The sequence below is a fragment of the Telopea speciosissima genome, chromosome 10 (assembly GCF_018873765.1).
Source record: "Telopea speciosissima isolate NSW1024214 ecotype Mountain lineage chromosome 10, Tspe_v1, whole genome shotgun sequence".
Lineage (NCBI taxonomy): Eukaryota > Viridiplantae > Streptophyta > Magnoliopsida > Proteales > Proteaceae > Telopea > Telopea speciosissima.
The window spans coordinates 3,035,398-3,060,079 of NC_057925.1; the positions used below are offsets into that span (position 1 = coordinate 3,035,398).

At 39.4% G+C, this 24,682-nt stretch overlaps 1 protein-coding gene across 3 annotated transcripts in view; it reads left to right on the forward strand.

Annotated features, from left to right (window-relative positions):
- Positions 1-8,450: 8,450 nt before the first annotated feature.
- LOC122641811 (callose synthase 3-like) overlaps positions 8,451-24,682 on the forward strand; it is a 66,468-nt gene continuing 50,236 nt past the window's right edge. The window contains exons 1-18 of one of the 3 annotated variants that reach the window (XM_043835116.1): positions 8,451-8,543; positions 8,731-8,953; positions 17,848-17,948; positions 18,913-19,031; positions 19,135-19,228; positions 19,374-19,484; positions 19,590-19,706; positions 19,840-19,932; positions 20,013-20,104; positions 20,198-20,324; positions 20,890-21,027; positions 21,127-21,203; positions 21,286-21,379; positions 21,926-22,045; positions 22,147-22,264; positions 23,971-24,305; positions 24,448-24,500; positions 24,590-24,650. In XM_043835116.1, the coding sequence (XP_043691051.1) occupies positions 8,770-8,953; positions 17,848-17,948; positions 18,913-19,031; positions 19,135-19,228; positions 19,374-19,484; positions 19,590-19,706; positions 19,840-19,932; positions 20,013-20,104; positions 20,198-20,324; positions 20,890-21,027; positions 21,127-21,203; positions 21,286-21,379; positions 21,926-22,045; positions 22,147-22,264; positions 23,971-24,305; positions 24,448-24,500; positions 24,590-24,650 (2,034 nt within the window). In that variant the 5' untranslated portion in view covers positions 8,451-8,543; positions 8,731-8,769. Of the gene's footprint in view, positions 8,544-8,727; positions 8,954-17,847; positions 17,949-18,912; positions 19,032-19,134; positions 19,229-19,373; positions 19,485-19,589; positions 19,707-19,839; positions 19,933-20,012; positions 20,105-20,197; positions 20,325-20,889; positions 21,028-21,126; positions 21,204-21,285; positions 21,380-21,925; positions 22,046-22,146; positions 22,265-23,970; positions 24,306-24,447; positions 24,501-24,589; positions 24,651-24,682 lie in introns of those variants that run through there. The other 2 variants (XM_043835114.1, XM_043835115.1) reach the window with 2 other exon arrangements.

Consider the following 24,682-nt stretch of genomic DNA (forward strand, 5'->3'; position numbering starts at 1 on the left):
CTTCTCTCGACTTGTCCCAATTATACTCGTATCGCCGACAGTTTACAATAAATTACTATTACACGCATATCGTTAGCGTCTGTCTGTTAAGTCATGATGTGACTTAGTAATATTTTTTTTAATCCCCGAACTAAACCTGGATCGATGTGAGATGACCCTTTTACCCTTTTGATTAGAAACGATTCTTCTTCTTCTTCCTGCAACCCCACCCACCCCCATCGTTCTGCAATTCCACCCCATTGTCGACCACTTTGCTGACATTGCTGGCACTTCCCTCGACGATCAAGATGCCCATGCATTTGTGTATGAAATTTGACAAATGACCTTTCTCAAGTGTCCATTAATTGTCCACAATCTATCTAACACTTGAATTACCACATTATTTTGCCATGTGGTGAAATTTTATGGATCGTCAAGAGAAATTTATCTTCTTGACGAGTCATGAATCATGATAATGTCACATTTTTCCTTTACCAACAAGAAAAGCTTATTTTTTATCCAAAAATAAAAAAAGTTTATTTGTCTCATAGTTAGGGCTGTAAATGGATAACCGAAAATCCAAATTCGATCCGCGGCTGTATCCGTTTAGGGGCATCCGAATTCGTTTAGAGATATCCGGGAAAAAATCCGAATCCGAATACTTAATTATAAAAAATTAAGTAAATAATGATCTTAAGGGTTTTTGAAGATTCGACAGGTTCTAGAATATGAGGAAAAGAGAATCATGGTCTATTACTATGGATTGAGAGTAAATTGTATCCACTAGGGGGAGAAAAGTTTGGGTTACACAAGGCAGAGGTGTAAACGGATGGTCAAAAATTCGAATTCGATCCGCATCAGAATCCATCTGAATCCGTTTAGAGATATCCATATTCGACCAAGAATTATCCGGATCTGATTACATCCGATCCGTATCCGAGCCGAATCCGATCCATTTACAACCCTACTCATAGTCACATACATATGTTTCCTCACTAAGAAGTATAAGGCACAGAAAAGGTTGGGTATGGTCCCGGTGCTTTACTTCTCTATTTTATCCATTGAATTCCTTGTAAATTCGGTTAAGGGATCCATAGATTCTATAACAAAGAGGAAGAAGTCTCTTTGTTTCTTTTATGACACCAAAGCTTCTTTTCTGACTGCTTTCTTTGTCTTTTCTATGCATTGGTAGAAAGAAAGTATTTGGTGAGAAGTGTCCATCTCTCTCTCTCTATTAGGGTAATCTCCCAATAAGTCAAGGAATTTAAACTTGGAATCGAGAGTTGAACCGTGCCATCGAAATCAGCCGGAATCAGTTCCAAGAACCCTAAAAACCCCACTCCCCTAGAATGTCTAGAATTAGGATCGATCATGGTTGATTTTAGTGGTCCGATTTTGATTTTTGAAAACAATGCAATAAGCCACAACCCTAGTTTCCATATAGGGATCAGTTGTTCTGGATTTGTCAAATTGGAATCGGCCTAATTTTTAAAAGACTGACTGATACATTTTCCAATTCAGCCTTAGTCGCTCCATCGATTCTTGACAAATATTTACTATACAGGCAATTTTGGTCGATTCTTGATCAATTTAAATAAGAATCAGATTGAAATAAGAGAGACTAATTCACTATAAGAATTTTAGGGTTTACGTGATTTTGGTTGATTCTCATCGATTTTGATAGGAATCAGAATTGATAGAGATCGATTCAATTCTGGATTCTAATATCTTAAACTTAGGTTACTGAATAGACATGAAGAGGTTACTACTATCTTCCCCTCCCCCAAAAAAAAGTGCACGCTTGAAAAGGTTGAATCTCCAAAATCAGCATTGGTCTCACTTTATAAAAAATCAGTGTAAGAAGAAATCTACACGCTACACCAATGAGGGATTAAAAAATGATATCATCCATATGGGATCCAGGGCAATTTGGATCCTCTACTGCCAAGCTGCTTGGTAGGACCGTGCTGCCAAGACATGGTGAGGCGTGCAATGATCGCCTACCCTCACTTGGGGAAGACGCTCGGGCAGGGGTAAAGCGATCATTGTGTGCCTCGCTGTGTCTTGGTAGCACGGTCTTGCCAGGCACCTCGGCAATGGAGGATCTAGATCCGGTCCAGGGTCCACATAGGGCCATATGGTAGAGATTGTGTCGGTATGAACCCCCAGTGTTTATTATCAGAGAATAATATATAGGAATCTACCTACGTAATGACACGACGACGTGGTAATCTTTTTCTTATAGTTTATACATTAATTACTTTTTTTTATGGGGAAAGGTTTCGTACATGGTCGTGTAAACCGTGTACGTGAGAGGGTCTCTCCCAAATAGTTGAAAAAGTCATAAATACTCACCTATTAATTAATGCCTTAAAACTCCCAACCTCTCACATACACGATTTACACGACCGTGTATGAAACCTTTCCCCTTAACTTATTTTATACTTTATATTTCATGTCTGCGTCAACATTAAACAAGAAACCACTATCTGCTTATCCCAATCCTTTAAAATCCTTTTACCACAAAAAAAAATTCCTTTAAAATCCTAAAGGAGATTTTACACGTTGAGAGGAATCTTTCACATGGTTGTCAATTTCAGACTCCACCTTAATTCATCTCTACGTGACGTAACAGATGCTAGACTTTTGGTAAAGATGAGATTGGATTCCATGCAAATACAATGTTGACTTGGGTCTTCGTTTTTTCTTTTAATTTTTATAGAATGATTTGAGTCTTCGTGGTCTCTTCCGAAAGTGGGTTTTTATTGGTCATGATGAGAGGAGAGGGAATTCACTACCCGCAAGCATCACGTGTCAACCGAGACACAATGAGGCGGGAAATGATCGCTTTACCTCTGTTCGGACAAGGCATTCGGGTAGGGGTAAGACAATCATTCTTCATCTGACTGTGTCTTGACAATATAGTCATGTCAGACAGCTTGACAATAGAGGATCTGGATCCATCTTCACCTTTTAAATGGTGGGAAGTAATAGGAAATGGTACTAGTATTGGCACCTAACACGTATATGCAGGTACGCATACATAAAGGGGACTCTCCCTAAATAAAAGAGGGATTCCATGCAAATCCAATGTTGACTTGGGTTATCATAGTTTCTTCTAGAGAGGGGTTTTCTACTGAGTCTGAGTCTGGATCATTTATTCATGTTCAAACGCTTCACATGTGGTTTCATGATGATGCATGATATATATATATTTTTATTTTCATAGTCTTCTTGTGTTTTTTTTTTTAAGATAAATAATTTATATTAAAGAAATATGAAAAAAGGTAAACAATATTAAAAAAAAAGAAGTCACCTAGAACCTCCTTTCAAACAAGCTTAAAGAAGGAAATGGGAGGTCCTTAATAAAAATCGGGCAGGCCCTGTATTTTAACAAAAGTATCAAAAACAAGGAAATTACAATCGATAGTAGATATAGAAATTAACATTCCCTTAACCAATTTACATAGTTCCTCTGGGAAGTCAACTAGTTAGAGAATAGTCTCCACATCATGTATTAGTTTAATGGGAAAAGATTCTTTGAGTCGCCAGGGTGAGGTTCGCTAGCACCTATAAAGTCTATCTCTCTCCTCTTCGTATGAAATGATTTCGACGCCCTCCAATGTACGATGCCATTTTTATTGCACTTCATAGGTGTGCTCTTCTATGATGCTTGCTTAGAAAAGCCTCATGTTTGTTTGATTTTTTCATAATAGATTATGTATGGGTCCATTATAGGGGGTGTACCTAGTGCACGAGGCTCCCACTAAAAGTATTTTCTTGGGCTTAGTGGACTAGTGGTTTGGTCTTTGAGCTGATCGATTAGAAACTAGAATCAAATCATCTCATTATTAATGGTATTATTTCCAAGGTTTGGAACCATACAATTTTGATCCTAACCCTAAAAAGGTGGAACCGATAAAATTTGGTCCATCTCAATTAACTGAAACCATCCAATTGACACGCATAACGTGTATGTATTTGTACATCCATGAAAAAATATACACAATTTGAAGCTACAATCAATTCTATATTTTATTTAGGGCAAGAGACTGTACGTTGTCTAGTCGTTCAATGCTTGCATCAGCACAGGGTTAATGAGAGTGCACACAGGGGCGTCAACATAGATGCGATTTTTTATTTTATTTCTGTGTCTAAGCGTAGGGGCCACACGATCAAGTAACATTTTTTTCCCTTTTATTTATTATAATGGAAGAGAAAATGCTACGATGCGAAAATGGAGTTTCCCACCAATTAGGAGTGGTTGATCGAATCGTCTAATAGATGGCATTTAATGAGGAGAAAAGGTGTGGGGCCAATGGGTGATTTGTGAAAGGGTTTGGACAAGAATCTACAGGGCATTGTGCTCTTCTATTTCCTTTTAGAGAAGCAGTTTTCTATTCGAGAGTATGGCCTACGCTAGCACTCCCATGTGTCTATTTCTCTCTTCCTTATAACAAGGGGACAAAATTGCCTTTTCATATGGAAAGGAGAGAGATAGACCCATGGGCCACACTCTCGGACAAAGTTCTTTTTTCTTTCTTTTTAATAATTTTACATTTTCTACAACCATTGTTTGCTTGCAATCACTTATACCAATGTCCAAAAAAGAAGGAAAAATTACTTATACACCCCCTAGGCTATTGCCATTTTGCTTAAAATATTCAACCTTTTTAACAATTACTTGAACACCCCCAAATTTTACCCTTTCTTTCAAGTAGGTCCTATCTGTTACTTTAGTGATGATGTCATCGGTTAAATTTTTATAATACTTAAACTACCCTTGAAGTGACAGATTTACCCCCTCCTCCTGCTTTCTTCTTCTTCTTCCGTCAACCCCACCGCCCCTACCCCGTACTGCATTGCATCTGCAATATGACTGTTCAGTGGCCGTGGAATGGAAAAAAAATTTGAAATAACCCTAAGAATTGATACAAAGACTGGTTCTAGGGTTCTCTGCAGATTTCTATCGATTCTAGGTCAGTCGAGCCTCGGGATTACTGGTGGCAAGGTCGTACCAGCTAGGTTGAGATTCCGGCAAACTCCAATTCTGGATCTGAAATTCGAAGGAGGAGACTCTGTTTTTGTTCTTCCAACCTTGTTGATTGAAACCGGCGAGCGGGAAGGCTTCATGACAATTATGGGGGAAGCCGTTTGAGTTCCATCGGTCTTTTAGAGTACAGAAGCCCTTTGAGTTGCAGGGCTTAGGATCTGCTTCAATGTCTCCAGATCCCTTTCTGGTTCATCAAATCCACTCATCTTCGACTGCTTCTCGATCTCTCCATAAAGTGAGCCCCTCTGCTTTGGCTCCGGAATGAAATCCTACGAATCAAAATAGATCTTACGTTGCTGTTGCGACTTCCATGGTGAAGTAGGCAAGCCTCCATTCTGAGGTTTTTGTGGCTCGATTTTTGGTTTCTGATGCAGAATTCCGGTGTCTGGACTTTCGATTTATTACCTTCTCAAGCTGCATTGTCTCTTTTGGCGTTGTTTGAAACGTTGCTTCCAGAATTTGGCAAGAAAGTCAGCTTCTGCCGGAAATTGTTCCAGTCAACGAATCGAAACTGAAGCAGATCTCTAGAGACCCTAGACTCTGATGCAGACCTCCGTAACTCGGCTTTGTTTAGAGCTTCGTCAGCTGAGTTAGGGAGAGCTTCGAGCCCCATTAGCCGGGCAATGACGCTAGGCAAACGAAGCTGCTTCTCGTTATCCTCTGTTGTGGGTTACAGCAGGAAGAAGAAGGGCAGGAAGAAGAAGGGCAAGGTTGTCATTTAATTTCGATTTTTTCATTCAACCACAAACAACAGACTAACACTGTCAGGTTTCAGGGAATGTCAAGTACCTGTTGGAAAAGTTGGATATATAAAAAAATGGACAATAGTCTAGAGGTCTAATAGTAAATTTCCGTATAAATGAAAGCATGGTTTTAAAATTTTAATACACAATATTAGGATGGGCCCGGATCCTCTCCAGGTGGAGGCACCCGGGCAAGCGTAATCTGATACAAGTTCTTTTACTATTTTACCCTCCTCTAATCCAATACAATCGATTGCATACCTATAAATTTATTCCTTATCAGAAAAAAAAAAAACCTATCAATCTATAATAATGGATGAGAGAGTATCTGATTTCTCTATCCAAAGAAAAAAGAGAGCCTCCGATTAAAACATTAAAATTCAATAAAGAGGCCAAACAAAGCTTAATCATTAAGCAATAAAAACCGTGACAACCCCTTTACAACAATCTTGACAGGTGTCAATATTAGAATGGGACCATAAAGTACAAAGAAAAAGTGAGAGTTGAAAGCCGACGTGACTTTATCCTTTCGTGCTTTTTCAGTCATTTAAATACCCCAACCACACTCTACCGCCGTATACGGAACTACAACAATCGAAACCCATTCCCACGTTTTCACTTGCTAGGAAACTTTAGTAGTTAATAAAGTTTTCAAATGGGGTAGTTTTGTCCATTTAATTTTTGGGTAACTCGATGGTAACGTCCATGAGCCCATTGGTGTATGGTGACTGTTCCGCACAAATGTTTCAGTTAATTCGTTATCATATATATCCATAAAGGGCTTCGAAATGCCATGCAATTTGCGCTTTTTATTTTTTGAATGTTTTTTTAAACCCCATTAACACGCCCACCTCTCTGCAAATATTTACGATACTGGCCCTTCAGATGATCGATCGATCGATCGAACTTCTTATTTGTTCGGTATTGGTTTTTTATTTTTAGAACCTGTTAAAAAACAGGGAACCGGTTATTAGGATTGAAATCGATAGACCTTGATCCCAACTGATTCTCCCAAAGTTCCATCACTGATAGACCCATTAAGAACCGTTGAAACTAAAACTACTAGACACAATATACATTTTGCATAAACCTTGGCTTTTGCACTGATCACATTAGCCTACATGTTACCCTCTTTTCTCATTGCCCAACAATTGTTTCTATAGGTGAAAATGGATTTTTGTCTCCATCTACCTACTTACAGAGATATCTGCTATAAACATGAACTACAATATCAAGATCAAAAAGTTGCCAACACATAATTCTTTCTTCTCTCATTTATGTAAATATTTCAGAATACCTTTAGATTTTATACAAGCAAACTAATTTCAGAGAAAGTAATCTTAACCTAGGAAATATCAATTCAAAGCTTCTATGGATCAAAACCTAGTGTCGCTAGTGTATGTGTATATCATCAGACTATGTTGCGGCATAAAACTATCAAGGCGGCGACTGACCTGAGTGGCAGAGTAGCATCTGGGGAGAACTCTCCGATGATTAAGTCAGTTCTCTAGAAGCAATAAAAAGTTGCAGAGTGAATTCAAACAACTTTGAGATCCATACCTGCTCAATTGAGAACTTATTTATACAGTGATACCTTGTGATGTAAGCGGTGATTTGAGTCCTTTGGTATGTCATCCTTCCAATTTGATAGTTTCTTTGTGGGAGACAAGATATTCATGGAGAGTCCCATTGTAGAAAATTTCCATTCGTTGCATCTTTGGGGAGGTCTCCTTGCCAATTTGGGAGTTCAATCACATTGTAGTAGATATTCTTTGGTCATTAGGGCATAGCAATATTGGTTCCCTATTTCGGGTTGGATGCAGATGGTAAGTGTTCTATTCAGAGTTGGTTTTCATATGGGAAGTCATGACCTGGCATGATAGTACAACTCAACAATTTTGTCCATGATCTGTGTTGTCCATGTGTCATATTCTGAATGGTTGGTTCATTTTACCCGAATCACACTAATACCAACCTACTGAAGACTAACACACACAATAATAATAAGCAACAATGAACTACAGATTATCCCATTGTATATCTAAAGGGAGAGGGTTCCCTACGCTGCCCAAATCATTGTTTTAGTGCACGGTATCGGAGCGGGTATCAACAACATGCAAAACCGATATGTATCAATATGGTATCACCCTGGATCGACTATATCAAACAAAATTACCCTTGAATTTTCTTAAAAATGAGTTTTTTAACCATTTTACCCCTTGTCTGTACCGTGCTATCAATACAGTATTGGCACAATATCAATGACTACCAAAACCGATACGTATCGCTCGGATACGGGGGATACGATACCAATACTTAGAACCATGGTCCGAATGCGGGCAAATTATTTCACTTCCAAAACTGGGTTTAGAGAATTGGTGGTGCATTTGTAAATATTGACAGAAGCAAGGGCCTTTTTCTTGCTATTACATTCTGTGGTCCACTGTCTCTTGCTGAAGCAGATCTTTATTCTTAAACTACTACGCATGTTCAACCCATTTTCTGCTTCTCTTCCAGGTAAGCTTAAAGCAGCAGCATCTCTCCCTCCCTCTCTCTTCTGCCTATTGTCCTTCTCTCTGCTGCTCCTACTCTAAGCTGGGGCAAGCGGTCTGTGAATCGGCATTTCCTTTTAGTTGTTTTAGTTCGTTTAACCCTTCCCCTTCTTGACTTAGTTTCTTACTTCAGCTATGCTGATTTGCACTCAATTGTGGTTTCTCTGTTCACGTTGAAGATGTTAGGTTCACAAGCTTAGCTCTGTCCCTCTGCTGGTAATCGGTTTCATCCTCTTTATTACTTGATGTATTGTTTTAACGTTCTTCAACTAAGAATGTACTTCAGCTCTGCTCATTCCACTATTTTTGAAGTGTTTTTGTGTTTTCTTCTCCCTCGTTTTGGCTGGTTATGTGTGATCATACTCTCACTCTTCTCCCGCTTTTGTTTTCTGGAATTTTGCAGGAACAGAAGGTTTTTTGAATTCCCTATCAGGGTTTGAAAATGGCGTCTAGGAGGTGGTCTGAGCAGCCTCTGCAGAAGCGGATTATGCGGACTCAGACAGTGGGAAATATAGGAGAGTCCATTTTTGATAGTGAAGTCGTGCCATCGTCACTCGTCGATATTGCACCGATCCTTCGCGTTGCCAATGAAATTGAATCCAGCAATCCGAGAGTTGCTTATCTCTGTAAGTTTTTGTTGGCATTTGCTCATTATCATTTTTTTTAACCATTTCCTTCATCATTTGCCTGTACTGATGGCTTTAGCGTTATTAGTGGTCTTGTATGTTTCTGTCATTTCGTTGGCGTCTGTGGTCTGCTTATTTCTAATTGATTTATTTCGTGAAACATTTAATGACTTTTGGTGATACTTCGTAAAATTTCTATCACTGAAGACGAATATGTAATGGACAGAAAAACTGAATTCATCTATTAGATCTTCTTGCGTTTCATGATTTCGAGTGCTGTCTGCTGGTCATGCTCGTAACATGTATAAGAACACAATTTTCTGTGTTTTCACTTAAAGTGGGTTCATGCCTCCATTATCCAAGATCATCTCTGCAAGTTGTATACTTGTATGGCAAAGCAGGGGCATACTAACAGCAGACATGCTGTACGTTGGGGGTCAGGTCGATCCGCTCTATTTGATGCTATAATAACATTGGAATTTTTTTTGCTGTATATGTAGGGATACCGCAAAGTGAAAATTTTAGGTACCTAGGTTCCATAAAAAATAAAAAGGAGAAATAGGAATGGAGTGGATGAAGTGGAGGAGTGCATCCGAAGTGTTATGTGATCGACCTATTCCTTTAAATCTTAAAGGAAAAATAGCTGAAATGAGGATGTTGAGATGGATGAGTGGTAAAAAAGATAAATAAAGAGCGAACAATTAGAGCTAATTTAGGAGTAACTCCGATACATGATAAGTTGTGAGAAAGTCATTTGAGGTGGCATGGACATGTGCAATGGAGGGCTTTGAATGCTCCAATATGGAGGGGGTGATTTGATTCAGATTAAATGAGCTAAAGAGCCAGGGGTTGGCCTAAAATGACTCTAGAAGAAGTGCTGAGGGAAGACATGCATAGTTTAGAACTATGGTGGAGGGCTAGTTAGGAAGGGAAGAAATCTGAGAAGAACTTAAGAGTTGCAGAGGGGACTGGGAACACACAAGCACACACACGTAGAGGAACCAATAAATAAAGGAAAGCAAAAGAATCCTAACCCAACTCTTAATAGAGTTCATCTATTCCTACGTATCTTTCGTTGCAATTAAAAGACATAAAAAATAAATAAGTACTAAATAAACTACTTCCAAGTTGGACCGGTTCTTGGTTTGGACCATCAAAGTGAGTCTTGTTTGTCTAGCCAGGCTAGACCAACTGCATTAATTCTCCTCTGAAAAGAACTCGACTCCGTTGAATTTGGAAAAGGATCAAGGAGGTCATTTGAGGCTACACATTGGAGGAGGAACGATCCCGCTACGTTCTTGAGTTTAATATTAGAGATATCTTTAGAGGGAAGAAACTTCATGGTTTTGTTGCCGTGCTTGAAAGAATAAGTATTCGCATACCCACAATGTTGCTTCTTATTAAACAGCCATGGTCGACCAAGAAGAATTGACACCTTCAGAGGGAGGACGTCACACTGTATCCATGAATCCAACAATAGAGCATTAGAGTGGGTGAGTATACACTTATTTGTAACCTTGAGATTAGTGTTGTTCACCCATGCAACCTTGTAAGGATTTGGATGTGGCTCTGTCTGCAATCCCAACTTACGAACAATGTCTTAAGAGAAGATATTAGTGCAACTACCTCCATCAATCACCAGACTATATAATGGTCATTGCGTTTCACACGGGTCTAGAAATACTGCTGCTGATGCCAATCTTCATCCTCAGTGACCTTGTGACTTTGGTGGAGGGCCGGTTAGGAAGGGAAGAAATCTGGGAAGAACATAGAGTTGCAGAGGGGACTGGGAACACACAACCACACACACATGTAGAGAAACCAATAATTTGTCTTCAAATCGGTGTGTTTCAACATTGGTAAGGATGTCAACGGATATTCGAAAATTTATATTCGATCCGCGTTCGTATCCGTTTAGGAGAATCCAAAACCATTCGAAAACTAATTGGATACGACTATGATAATCCCCCTATCCGACCGATTATTATCCGATTCGTTTAGCAATCTAACAGTAATAAAATGTCGGAAATGTATCTTTGTGTCCGTCTATCCGATTAAGTTTTTTTATTTTTATAATTTTATAAGTTAAGATAATGTGATTTTTTTTCTAGATTTTCTATTGGTTTTTATATTATTTTATACATTGTGATACATGGAACCACATATCTATTAAAATAAATACAATATAAAATCAAAAGTAGAAAACTTAAGAAAATCAAAGACTAAGAAGAGTAGAAGAAAGGGTAGTTGCTGAACTCTCAAGTCTCAACCCGCCCTCATCAACAAAATGGTAAAGATGTCAATGGATAGGATTTTATCCAAATCCGTTCGAAAACTAATAGGATATTATCCGAATCTATCCGAATATAATCGTATACGAATATGATAATGCCACTATCCGACCGAATTCGATCTGGTTACAATATATAAATAAAGGAAAGCAAAAGAATCCTAACCCAACTCTAAATAGAGTTCATCTATTCCTACGTATCTGACTTTGCAATTAAAAGACATAAAAAGAACAAATATGTACTAAATAAATAAATAAATAAGTACTGAATAAACTACTTCCAAGTTGGAGCGGTTTGGGTTTAGGCCTCCAAAGTGGGTTTTGTTTGTCTAGCCAGGCTAGAGCAGCTGCATCAAACTATTACAAGTATGACTTTGAAGAGAGCTGATTGGAGAAAAAGGATCTATGTAGCCGACCACTTTTAGTTGGGATAAGGCTGAGGCTGACCTGCTGGGCAGTACGGATGCTAGGGATGCTCTCAGGGAGGCCAGAAACACCCTCGAGGGGGCTCTGCTTTAGGAGGAAATTTTTTGGAGGCAGAAGTCTAGGGTGAGGTGGTTGGAGGAGGGGGACCGTAATACGAAAATTTTCCACTCTATGGTCAATGTCAGAAGGAGGTGGATGTGTGTTAACAGCATTAAGGGGGTGGATGGTACGTGGATTACGGATCCTGATGGGGTGTGAGCTGAGGCAGTGCGTTACTTTTCCAGTATTTTAACCTCCCAGGGTTGCTCAATTGATGAGGAGCTGCTGGCAGTTATTCCCCAGGTGGTTTTCGACAGCGATAACTCAGCCCTTGTTGCACCTCCCTCCCTTGAAGAGGTGAAGGAGGCCGTTTTTGACTTGTCATGTGATAGTGCTCTAGGCCCGGGTGGTTTCTCAGGTTATTTTTTCACTGCCTGCTGGGAGGTAGTTGGTAAGGATGTTTAGGTTGCAGTAGTGGATTTTTTTGAAGGCGGGGTCCTGCCAAGAAGCTTCACTTCGGCCAACTTGGTGCTCATCCCCAAAAAGGACAACCCTGAGGTAATGGCTGATTTTCGCCCCATTAGTCTTTGTAATTTCTCTTATAAAGTTATTGCCAAGACTGTTGTGTCTAGGCTGGCAGTTCTCCTCCCTTCCTTGGTGGCAGAAAAGCAGGGGGCTTTTGTGCAAGGCAAGTGCATACATGATAATATTTCTATTGTCCAGGAAGTCGCACAGGACCTCAACAGGAAGACCCGAGGGGGTAATGTGATTCTCAAGCTGGACATGGTGAAAGCCTATAATCGTCTGGAGTGGAAATTCCTTTGGTTGGTCCTGTCTAGGTTCAGGTTCAGGTTCAGTGAGGCCTGGATTGCCTTGGTTCGGAAAACAGTGGAAAATTGCTGGTTCTCTATTGTGATGGGTGGTAAACAGTCCGGTTTCTTCAACTCAACCAGGGGGGTCAGGCAGGGGGACCCTTTGACTCCTTCCCTGTTCATCTTGGCTGAGGAGGTATTGAGCAGGGGCATCAGAAATCTTTTTCAGGAGGGGCACACTTCCTTCTTCAAGCTCCCTAGGGCATGCCCAGGAATATCCCATTACCTTTTCGCGGACGACACTATTATCTTTACTAGGGGCCTGAAAGGATCTCTTAAACAAGTGATGGGTTTCATTGGCAGGTATGAAGGCTTCTCTGGGCAGCTGGTCAATAAGGAGAAAAGCTGCTTTATTATGGGAGATAGGGTCTCAATGGCTAGGGCTCAAATGGTTGGGGCTGTTACAGGGTTTGCCAGGAAGTCTCTTCCAATTCCCTATCTTGGAGCTCCTCTGCACTCGGGAAGGCTCAAAATTTGCTTCTTTAATGGGCTTGTGGATAAAATAAGGCAAAAGGTGGCAGGCTGGAAGGATCGGCTCTTATCTGCTGGGGGACGTGTTACTCTCCTAAAACATGTCCTTTCCTCCATTCCCATACATGTTCTTGCAGCTCTGGACCCGCCTAAGGCAGTTACTAGGAGGATTTACAGGATTTTTGCCGATTTCCTGTGGGGCAGTTCGGAGTGGGGCAACCGGAGGCACTGGGTGAGCTGGGAAAAGGTGTGCAGGCCGCAGTCAAAAGGGGGGTTGGGAATCAGGCTGCTGGAAGACATGGGGCTGGCTCTCAGGATCAAGGGGCTTTGGAGGGTCCTCTCTGATCGGTCCCTATGGAGTTCCTTTTTGAGGGCCAAGTTCTTTAAGAATCTCCATATTTCTTTGGTTGATCGGCATGGTATGGGCTCGAAGTCTTGGCGTAATACTCTTGATTTTAAGGGATTCCTGTTGGAGAGATCTTGATGGCTGATTGGTTCGGGCAGGATTTCTTTCTAGCTTGACAACTGCTCAGGGGCCAGCCCACTTATTGATTATGTTGACAATGCACTGAGCGTCGACACAGAGTTGTGCGTGAAGGATGCTTTGGGGGTGAATGGTGTTTAGAGGCAGGACATTCTAGGACTTATCGACTCGAATGCAGTCCGAGACAGCATAACTCAAGGTAATTTTGCTCTTACGGAGGGTAAGGATGTCCTGGTGTGGACTCCCTCTAGTGATGGGTCCTTCTCCACCAAGTCAGCTTGGAATGAGATTCGGAGTGAGTCCCATGCGATCTCTTTCGCGAAGTGAATTTGGAACCAGGCTGTTCCCTTGAAGGTGGCTTTCTTTTCTTGGCAGCTCCTGAATGGTAAGATTCCCACTGATGAGGCTTTGATGTCTATAGGTATTCCCCTGGCGTCTAAATGCAACTGTTGTGGGAGGTCTCAACAGGAGACGACGAACCATTGTTTGTTATTTGGAGGTACGGCCTCTAAAGTTTGGGATTACTTTGCCAGGCTCTTTGACATCGCTTGTGTTCCTTACCAGACGGTCAGGAGTAGAATCCTCATGTGGCAGAACTTGGCAAACAATAACAGCCTGAGTGCCTTTATCACAGGTATCCTCCCTTCCTTCATTGTTTGGGAGCTTTGGAAAGAGAGGAATAATAGAAGGCATGGGGAGAATAAGCGCACTGCTGGGTTACTAGTAGAGAAAATTAAGGCTTGGGTGAGGGAGTGTCACCATCCCCCTAATATTGGGCGTTCGGGGTCAATGAGGGACCGCCTTATTTTGCAGTGTCTGGGCATTACCCCACCTACGCGATTAGGAGGCCTCCTCTTCCTGTTTACTGGGGTCCCCCCTTTGTCTCGGTTAAGCTGAATGTGGATGGTGCGTGCAGGGGAAACCCAGGGATTGGAGGGGGGGGGAGGAGTCATTAGAAACCGGAATGGGGAGGTGCTGGCGGCCTTTGCTAACTTCTATGGCGGTTGCACCAATTCGGTTGCAGAGCTCCGGGCCGTTAGGGATGGTCTGCTCTTGTGTTAGGGGTTGGGTCTTCTTGATGTTGTTGTCAACTCAGACTCTGCTACCATGGTCAGGATGGTTAACCAGAGGAAGTGTTCGCTATGGCAGGGCTGGTATTGGTTTGGCAAGGAGGTAGACTTGATTACGTCCCTTCGGGCTACTATGACGTTCGCTTTTAGGGAAAGCAATAGAGCTGCGGACTGGTTTGCCAATCTAGCTTGTAATGCAGGGGAGTCTGCCGTGTTCCAGCAAGGGTGCATTCCCGAGGGAGAGATACAGGCTATTCTTCGTGAGGATAGGGCAGGTCTGCCCGTTCTCAGAGCTTAAGACCTTTTGGGCGTTGTTTGGTTTTTTATGGCTTTGAGTGCGTCTGCACTTTGGGTTAGGGGTAAGGTGGAATGTCCCCCCCGTGTATTCTTTATTTTTTGATTATTCTAATAAAATTCTAGGGGCTGACCCGGGTCCCAGATAAGTTCGGGTTAAAAAAAAAATAATAATTAAAAAAAAAATAATAAAAAAAATAAAATAAAATATATATATATATACAACTCAACAACTCAGCCTTATCCCAACTAAATGGGGTTGGCTACATGGATCCTTTAAAAAACAAAGTAAGAGGAATGCAGATTAAAATGAAGAAATGGGATAAGAAAAGTAAGTAGTGGAAAATGAAAAATGAAAGTAAGAGGAAAGAGGATGGCCCAGGAAAATCTCAGCTGTATGGTGTCGATAACGTGGATCCTTGCCCTCTAAAAGGCTCTATCTGAGGTCATACTTGGCACAAGACCCAGACTAAGTATGTCATTCTTCACAACCTCACCTATGGTCATCTTAGGCCTGCCCCTAGCTCTTTTAGCTCCTTCATTCGGCATTAGATCACTTCTCCTTACTAGGGCATCCCCAGGCCTCCGTTGCACATGGCCAAACCACCTCAGACGATAATCTCAGAGCTTGTCTTTGATCGGGGCAAATCCCACATCATCTCTAATACGTTCGTTTCTCACTTTATCCTTCCTAGTTTTGCCGCACATCATCTTAACATCCTCATCTCTACAACACATAGCTTCGCTATGTGGCACTTCTTAACTGTCCAACATTCCGCCCCATGCATTATAGCAGGTTGGACAACAGTCCTGTAGAACTTTCCTTTAAGCTTTAAAGGAATGCAGCAGTCACGTAGTACTCTAGTCGCACCTCTCCAATTCATCCATCCTACTTTAATTCTTTGTGAAACATCATCATCCATGTCATCTTCTTTGTGTATGATAGATCCCAGATATCTGAAATAGTCACTTGGCGGTATCTCTCTCTCAATTTTCACCATGTCATCATCCATTATAGTGTAACTAAAGTTACACATCATATACTCCGTCTTTGATCTACAAATCTTAAAGCCTCTTGTTTCCAAGGTCGATCTCCACAATTCTAACTTAGTGTTAATCCCTGCTTTTGTCTCATCCACCAAAACGATATCATCGACAAAGAGCATACACCACGGTACCTCGTCTTGGATGTTCTTGGTTAATTCATCTATGATAAGCACAAAGACGGAGTATATGATGTGTAACTTGAGTATATATACCTTAAAAACATATATAATTGACCTCTGGAAAAGAGGAACCTCATACTCATTCAAATTTGAGGATTCTGAGTATCACAGATTCACAATGGTTATTTTAGCTAAGGATTTAATATGTTTTGTTATGCTTAACTTATTTAGTGATTATACCATATGTTTTCTCTTAGTTTCTACACTGAACTCATCCTATACTGTGCTTCATATGTTTTGCATTAGCTAGGAGGGTGGGGAGAGCATCTCATAAGCTCTTTTATTAGCATTGGTGGGAAGGGCAAGGAGCCATCACATGTGGGGGCTCCATAAACCCTGCCCTGCAATAAAAAGGAAAAGAAAAAAAGGGAAAGCTTTGATTAATTTTATATCTGTACCCACATCTTTGTGCCATGTATGATGCCTACATTATATGTATTGTAAATATTCTAGAATATATAGTATATTACTGAAGGGTGAAAAAAATATGAAGACTGATGTTCTTATTTGATTTACTAGGATGGATATAAAAAAGGGTTGAACTTGGGTTCGTTGAACTATGTGAATGACAGAAGGCTTTGGAAATTAAATAGTTGGTTTTGGAGGTGGTGGTTTTGTTGAGTTCCCCACTTGGGCAGATTCTTGGTATGTATTGCACAATTAATGGCTATTTACAAGATCCAAACAGATGTAACCCTTAAAGGAAAGTTCTATAGGGGCAGAATTGATGGCTATTTACAAGATGAAGTGGAGAAGTGCGTCCGGAATACTGTGTGACCGACATATTCCTTTAAAGCTTAAAGGAAAATTCTGTAGGACTGTTATACGACTGGCTATGAAGTACGGGGTAGAATGCAGGGTAGTTAAGAAGTGTCATATTGAGAAGCTTTGTGTAGCAGAGATGAGGATGTTAAGATGGATGTATAGAAAGACTAGGAAGGATAAAGTAAGCAATGAGCATATTAGAGCTGATTGGGAGTTGCCCCGATCAATGACAAGCTCCGAGAGAGTCATTTGAGGTGGTATGGCCAAGTTCAACGGAGGCCTAGGGACGCCCAAGTAAGGAGGAGTGATTTGATCCCTATTGAAGGAGCTAAAACGGCTAGGGACAGGCCTAAAATGACCATAGGAGAAGTTGTGAGGAAGGACATGCATAGTCTAGGGCTTATATCAAGTATGACTTCGGATAGAGCCTATTGGAAGGCAAGAATCCATGTAGCATACTCCATTTAGCTGAGATTTTCCTTACTTGCTGGGTGGTCCTCTTTCCTCTTTCAACTTAGCAGACTTTTTTTTTTTTAAACCCCTGTTTTCCCTACTTTGTTCTGTTTGGATCCATGTAGCCGACCCCATTAAGTTGGGATAAGGCTGAGTTTATTGTTGTAGACAGATGTAACCCTTAAATCAAACAGTAGTTCTCCATATTGGAAAGAAATAATGAATTTGTCGGGAACTTTCCCTAGGAATTTTACATAACTAAATGATGGTAACAAGGTTTTTAAGGCACTTAAGTTAAAAAGAAATATATTCATAAATTGTGGTCATTTTTCTGGAGATCCATTTAGTGGGCTTGGATTAGTATCATTTTTATTTGGCATGTGTAGGATATTTATTAGTTCTAGTAATAGTTCTTATTCTTGCCACAAAATGTGTTTATGTTTGAGTACTTATCTTAATATCATTTTATGAAATCTTATGCATTCCTATGCTGATGTCATATAGGTCGTTTTTATGCTTTTGAGAAAGCTCATCGGCTGGATCCAACATCTAGTGGACGTGGTGTTCGCCAATTTAAAACTGCACTCCTTCAGCGTCTTGAACGGGTGAGAATGATTTTTTCCCTTTGAATTGCTTATGGACAGTCAACAATATATCGGAGTTCTGGCCATTGATATTTTCTGCTTTCATTTTTTATATAAAACTGCCAAGGTACGTCATTAGAAGTGTACTGACTCAAGGGAAAAAAGAGAGAGTTTTTCAGGGTTAGTTGTAATTGAGCACTTGCTTGTGTTACTTCCATTAAGTTATATTCAAACTTAAAAAAAAAGAAGTTATATTCAAACTTACTGTTACTGTCATAAATTGAAAGTAGGCATCACAGCATGTGTTTAACTTTAAAAAAAATTGGCATATCGTTAAATGAAAGAGACTAACTGTTTACCAAACAATCATCTTTATTAGCACTTGCATTGCATGTTTTCTAACTCAATTAATGGCTATCTATTCTCTAGTTGGGAAAAGGTAGAGTTAAGTTGAGTATCCTAAAAGAGAATTGCAATAGTTGCATTTAGTTGGGAAGAGGCTCTATCGAGTTGAATGGTGTCTGTTTTCCTGAAAAGTGAATTGCAATTGTTGCATTTAGGTTGAACTATTTCCTGCAAATATTTGATGGCTTTTCTTAAATGATTTTAGTCATGCTATTATTAACTAAATTTGCATTCTTAGAGCATTCTGTTGGCTTCATAAAAGCTTGTTTGTTTCTTGTTTCTCTGCTCTTTGCTGCCTGATCTTTTTACCACACTGTTCTATATATTTACAGTAATCATATCAATACCCTAGCTGTGGTAGTTACCTGGTCAGAACAAAATATATTTGTATCACTGTCTTATCTTCATTCTTTCTTGTTTATTTCTGCTAACTTTAGTGTACGATATACTGTTCCTGTTGTGCCATTTGAAATGTAATAAAATGCCCGGATTACATCTAGTAATATTTAATGCTTGTATCTTTTGTTAATTGTTCATTTTCTTTCGCGGTTCCTTGATGGGTTTGACCTTCACTGTTCAGGAAAATGATCCTACCTTGAAGGGAAGGGTAAAAAAGAGTGATGCACGTGAAATGCAGAGCTATTATCAACAATACTACAAAAAATATATCCAAGAATTGCAGCGTGATAAAGCTGATCGGTGAGTTCATTTTGATATCTGATGTGTGTTCTACTAGTGTTTTATTTCGACTATTGACTTAGTGTACCTCGGGTTTGATTTTCAATTCTTTGTATGTACTCAGTGCACAACTTACCAAAGCATACCAAACTGCCGCTGTCCTTTTTGAGGTTCTGAAGGCAGTCAATCTGACTCAGTCTGTAGAACTTGATAATGAGGTGAAGTAATTTGAAGATTTTTAATTTGATTGTTCAATGTGTTCTTCCACTGATTATGAACTTGGATATTTGAATCTACTTTCCAGCAGAAGATTTTCAGGAAAATTTATTATAATTGACTTATAATGGTTTGCCTTTTACACAGATTTTGGAAACTCATAATAAGGTTGCAGAAAAGAGTCAAATTTTAGGCCCTTACAATATTCTCCCTCTTGACCCTGATAGTGCAAATCAGGCTATCATGAGATATCCTGAGGTATGTTTCGAACATCCATATTTGTTGTTATACCTTTATTGTAGATGCTTTCTGTATTTTTCAATTTAATGTTTAACTGCTTTGGTTTGTTCTTAAAATCTGCAGATTCAAGCTGCTGTTATTGCACTTCGTAATACGAGGGGCCTGCCATGGCCGAGGGACTACAAGAAGAAATTAGATGTAGACGTTCTTGACTGGCTTCAGGCCATGTTTGGATTTCAGGCTAGTAGCTTAGTTATTTGTCAAGGCTTTATGTTCTTGTGGCTTGAGGGTGATGTTTGTTTTCTTTGACTTGATCAAGTGCCTTCCCTGACCCTGAGGTTGATGATGTTTTCTTCCATTTATTAATGTGCAGAAGGACAATGTGGCTAACCAAAGGGAACACTTAATTTTGTTGCTTGCAAATGTACACATTCGAAAATTTTCAAAGCCTGATCAACAACCCAAGGTTTTATTTTCTATCTCTTATGGTTTATAATTTGGAACTCCTTGTTTTCATCTTTAATACTGTGTGTGGCACTTTTCCAGCTGGATGATTGTGCATTGACCGAGGTCATGAAAAAACTCTTTAAGAATTACAAGAAATGGTGCAAATACTTGAATCGCAAGAGTAGTCTTTGGTGAGGCTTCTCATACTGATGTATAGCGGATTTTCATTGGTATTTTATTGTGCCACCTGTACTGTTGTGATGCTGTGGTTTTTAATATTACAGGCTACCAGCTATACAACAGGAAGTACAACAGCGTAAACTATTGTACATGGGCCTTTATCTTCTAATTTGGGGTGAAGCAGCAAATTTGAGATTCATGCCAGAATGCCTTTGCTACATCTATCATCATGTAGGTCTCATGAGCTCCTCCCCACCCCCAATTTGCGTTAAGGCTTAAGGTTTGGGATTGGATAGTGGTTCTGTCCTTGCTAATTCAAATCTTATCCACCATGTGAAAAATGATCCTGTCTGCTCTAGGCCTGATTTTTTTCCTTCAATAAATCCGATTTAAAAAAAAAGAAAAGGTAAGAACATTAAATGATATGTTGGTTGACTAAACTTATGGAAAGTTCTAATAAAAATTCATATATATTAAGTATGGATATCAGAAAAATGTGGAACCAAATCAGTCCCTCATAATAACTGAATATTCACTATGATATTACTGGCCTTAGAGATACTTTTACGTGTGCTTTTCTTCAGTCGTTCTTCATTAGATTCATGTGTGCTCTATAACCTTCCATATTGTTAGATGATGTTTGAGGTATATGGTATGCTTGGTGGAAATGTCAGTCCCTTAAAATAACTGAATATTCACTGTGATAGTACTGGCCTTAGAGATACTTTTACTTGTGCTTTTCTTGAGTCGTTCTTCATTAGATTCATGTGTGCTCTATAACCTTCCACGTTGTTAGATGGCATTTGAGCTCTATGGTATGCTTGCTGGGAATGTCAGTTTCACAACGGGTGAGAATGTGAAGCCAGCTTATGGAGGTGAAGAAGAGGCTTTCTTGAGAAAAGTTGTTACTCCAATTTATGAAACAATTGCCAAGGTGTGGGATATGTTTGTTTTTGTTCAGTCTCATTTACAAATCTATGCTCAGTTTATCGTTTAGTCCATTGTCCATGGTCTGATCGAGTCTGCTGCACAGGAAGCTGAAAGGAGCAAGAGGGCAAAATCAAAGCATTCACAGTGGAGGAACTATGATGATTTAAATGAATATTTTTGGTATTGTAATCCTCGTTGTTTGGTTTGCATTTCTAGATATTTGTTTATAATTTGTAACTTAATCCATCCATGCAAATTATAGGTCAGGTGATTGTTTTAAGCTCGGGTGGCCTATGCATGCTGATGCTGATTTCTTTTGTAAGCCTTTGGATGAGCTACATAGCAAAAAAAATGGGGTAAGGTTGATCTAAGGATATTTGTTAACTTTTTCTGTAGTTTCCTGCATCAGTTCCCCCCCCCCCCTTTTGAAGATTTGAAGAAATAATCAGTTTTTGTAATTTTTGCTTCTATTGTTTTACCCTTTTTGTATTATAATGCAATGTTTAGTTGCATATTGTCATTTGTATCCCTTTTCCCTTCCCATGGTTGCCTCTAATCCAAGTAAATCATTTCCCACATTTATTCATTTATTACTTTCAGTAAATGGTCCCTCTCCATTTTGTTCCCTTTTTTTTTTTTTTGGGGGGGGGGGGGGGGCAGGGGGTGGGGTTAAAAGGGGGCTATACTTTTATATAGAATTGGTAGGTTATGAATTATTAAAATTGTATAAAAAAGTTGAAGTTCCTCCTGAAATATTCAAAATATTGCTTTTCAATCTTGATTACAAGTATCACCTTACTGATGTTGGAAGTTAATTTGAAGTAAAGTAGTTACTTTGAACATTGTTATGATTCTGATGTTGGTTTATGATAGTGCATTTTTTTCATGCGTCCTTTATGCAGGAGAGTATACCAACCAGAGATCGGTGGGGTGGCAAAATTAATTTTGTTGAGATACGCTCATTTTGGCATATCTTCAGAAGCTTTGATAGGATGTGGAGTTTTTTTATTTTGTGTTTACAGGTATCCTTTCTTTTTTTTTTTTTTTGTGTGGGGGGGGGGGGGGGTGAGGTGTAATTCTCCCTCTGTGTATGTGTGCACTAATATTCATTGTTCTTGTTAAGGTTATGATAATAGTTGCCTGGAATGGATCGGGGCAACCAAGCTCAATCTTTGATGCTGATGTTTTCAAAAAGGTGCTGAGTGTCTTCATAACAGCTGCAATCTTGAAGCTTGGACAAGGTAGATTAATTAGTGATTGTAGTTGCTGTCATCACTTTGTTAGTGTAATGAATTTCATTAATGCTTCAGTATTCTTTCTTTTTGCTACTTTTGCCTTCTGTATTAGATTTGTTTGAAGATAGATTGATAGCTTTAAGAATGCTTGCTACAGAAGACATCAATCACAGGCTTGCTATACTGAGACATCTACATATCTTGAGTTGTTGAGTAAAAGTAAGAGAAAACTGACTGATTTGGTGCTATTGGTAATTTGGTATTTTAAAAGGTGTTATTTTTCTGGTTGTTGGAGGGGGGGGGGGAGAGGGTGTAAAACTGGAGGTACACCTAAAGGAAGTGTGCTGATAAAAAACGTCGATGGTGCAATGCTTTTATCCTTGCCTTCAATTAGGGGCCATGCAATGTGCTGGAACATAATTATGTAATATTAGTGCAGCCTTTAGCTTTTCTCAAAAAAGGGGGAGGCAATGTGAGGCACATAAGAACAAGTACATATGCTGTAACTTAATTTCAATATCTTTCTGTGGTTCGAGTTCTGGTGTCACAATGATCAATCCCCATCTGGGGCTTGGGTTCATGATCTTTCACCTTTTAATAATTTATTTCTCATCCAAAAAACACAAATGGAGATAAAAAAAGGTGAGAGGTGGGGGAATAAATTTTTAGGTGTAATTGCTCAGGCTGCATTTCATATGCTGGAGCATGAATGGGTGGAGTGTACCATACTGGGGTATACAGTGTCACACCATGGTTATAGCAGTAGTGTTTTAATAGTGTTTGTTAAAGTGTAATCACAATAGGGGGAGTGTCCCTATCGTGTGTTTGTTAAGTTACAGAGTTTAGGTTTATGTTTATGTCTTCTGTAGTTATTGACTTTAGTTGTAATTGTGTAATTAGACTTGGACTCTTTCCTACTAAGAATCCAATACTGAAATATAATAAAAAGGCTATTGCTGGACCAGTGGACCGCGATAGGATCATTCAATTCCTATTGTGTCTAGCTCATCGTCTCTCTTTCTCTCTCTTGGTTCTCTTCTTCTGCAGATTCTTGTTGGTGATCTCCAGTTTTGTCACATGGAATCAGAGTGATGAAGAAGAAGAAGAAGAAGAAAGAAACAAAAAAATCAGTTACTGGTTCTCTTCTTCTTTTGCTCACTGCTGGAATCTCATCAATTCATCACTGTTGACCTTACGATTGCCTTTTTCTCTCCCTTTCACGTTAATTCAACAGACGATAACTATTCCTTTCCCTGCTGTTTATCTTACAACTTCACCAAATGTTCTGCAACTAGTGATAGCTACAGCCCTTACCATCATCCTGTTAGAGTTGTTAGAATATTTGTTGTATAAGGGTAGTTCCGTTACTGTCTTGTTATAAGACATGACTAAGTTGTATTTCTTCTTTCTTTTTCTTATTCCCATTTACCTCCCTAGGGAGGTCTGTGTAATTTATAGAAATTAATTAATGAAGCTAATATGTGTGTTGAGAATCACTCAACATAATATCATAATTTATAGAAGTTAATTAATGAAGCTAATATGTGTGGCTTCTTGTGTACTTCTCCTCATCAATATCAACTGAATGCTTCTAAATCTGTAAAAAAATCTCTAAATTTTGTGTAATTTTAGATTTTTTAAAATTATTTTCCCATTCTTTTAGTTCGTAAGAAGCCTTGTTATTTGATTAGCTGAAATTTTCACTTCTGCAGCTGTCCTAGATGTAATACTCAGCTGGAAAGCAATGCGGAGCATGTCATCCTCAGTAAAGTTAAGATATATCCTTAAGGTTGTGTCAGCAGCTGCATGGGTGATTGTTTTACCAGTGACTTATGCTTACACTTGGGAGAATCCTCCTGGATTTGCACAAACTATAAAGAATTGGTTTGGCAATGGTGCAAAGTCAACTTCTTTATATATTTTGGCCATTGTCATATACCTGTCGCCAAATATGCTGGCTGCGTTGGTTTTTTTGTTCCCCTTCATTCGGCGGTTTCTTGAAAGGTCAAACAATAAAATTGTGATGCTCGTGATGTGGTGGTCTCAGGTATGCAGAAAAATGGCTATTTGGCATATATATTGCTAATTATTTCTTATGGATCTCCTTTCAGTGTGTACGCATTCTTGAGCTACGGCATTTTAGTTGTTGACTGCTATATATTTACATTACCTCTTGTTAATATCTGCAGCCTCGGCTTTATGTTGGGAGGGGAATGCACGAGAGTACTTTCTCACTGTTTAAGTAAGAATACAGCTTTTGGAATGGTTTCATGAGTAGAATTGATATTTCATGTTTTTGACTGACGTATTTGTTTTTCTTGTCATGCTCAGGTACACCATGTTCTGGGTTCTACTTATAATAACAAAGATCACATTCAGTTACTATATAGAGGTAGTGGTCATATCTATTGAAAATGTGTGAAA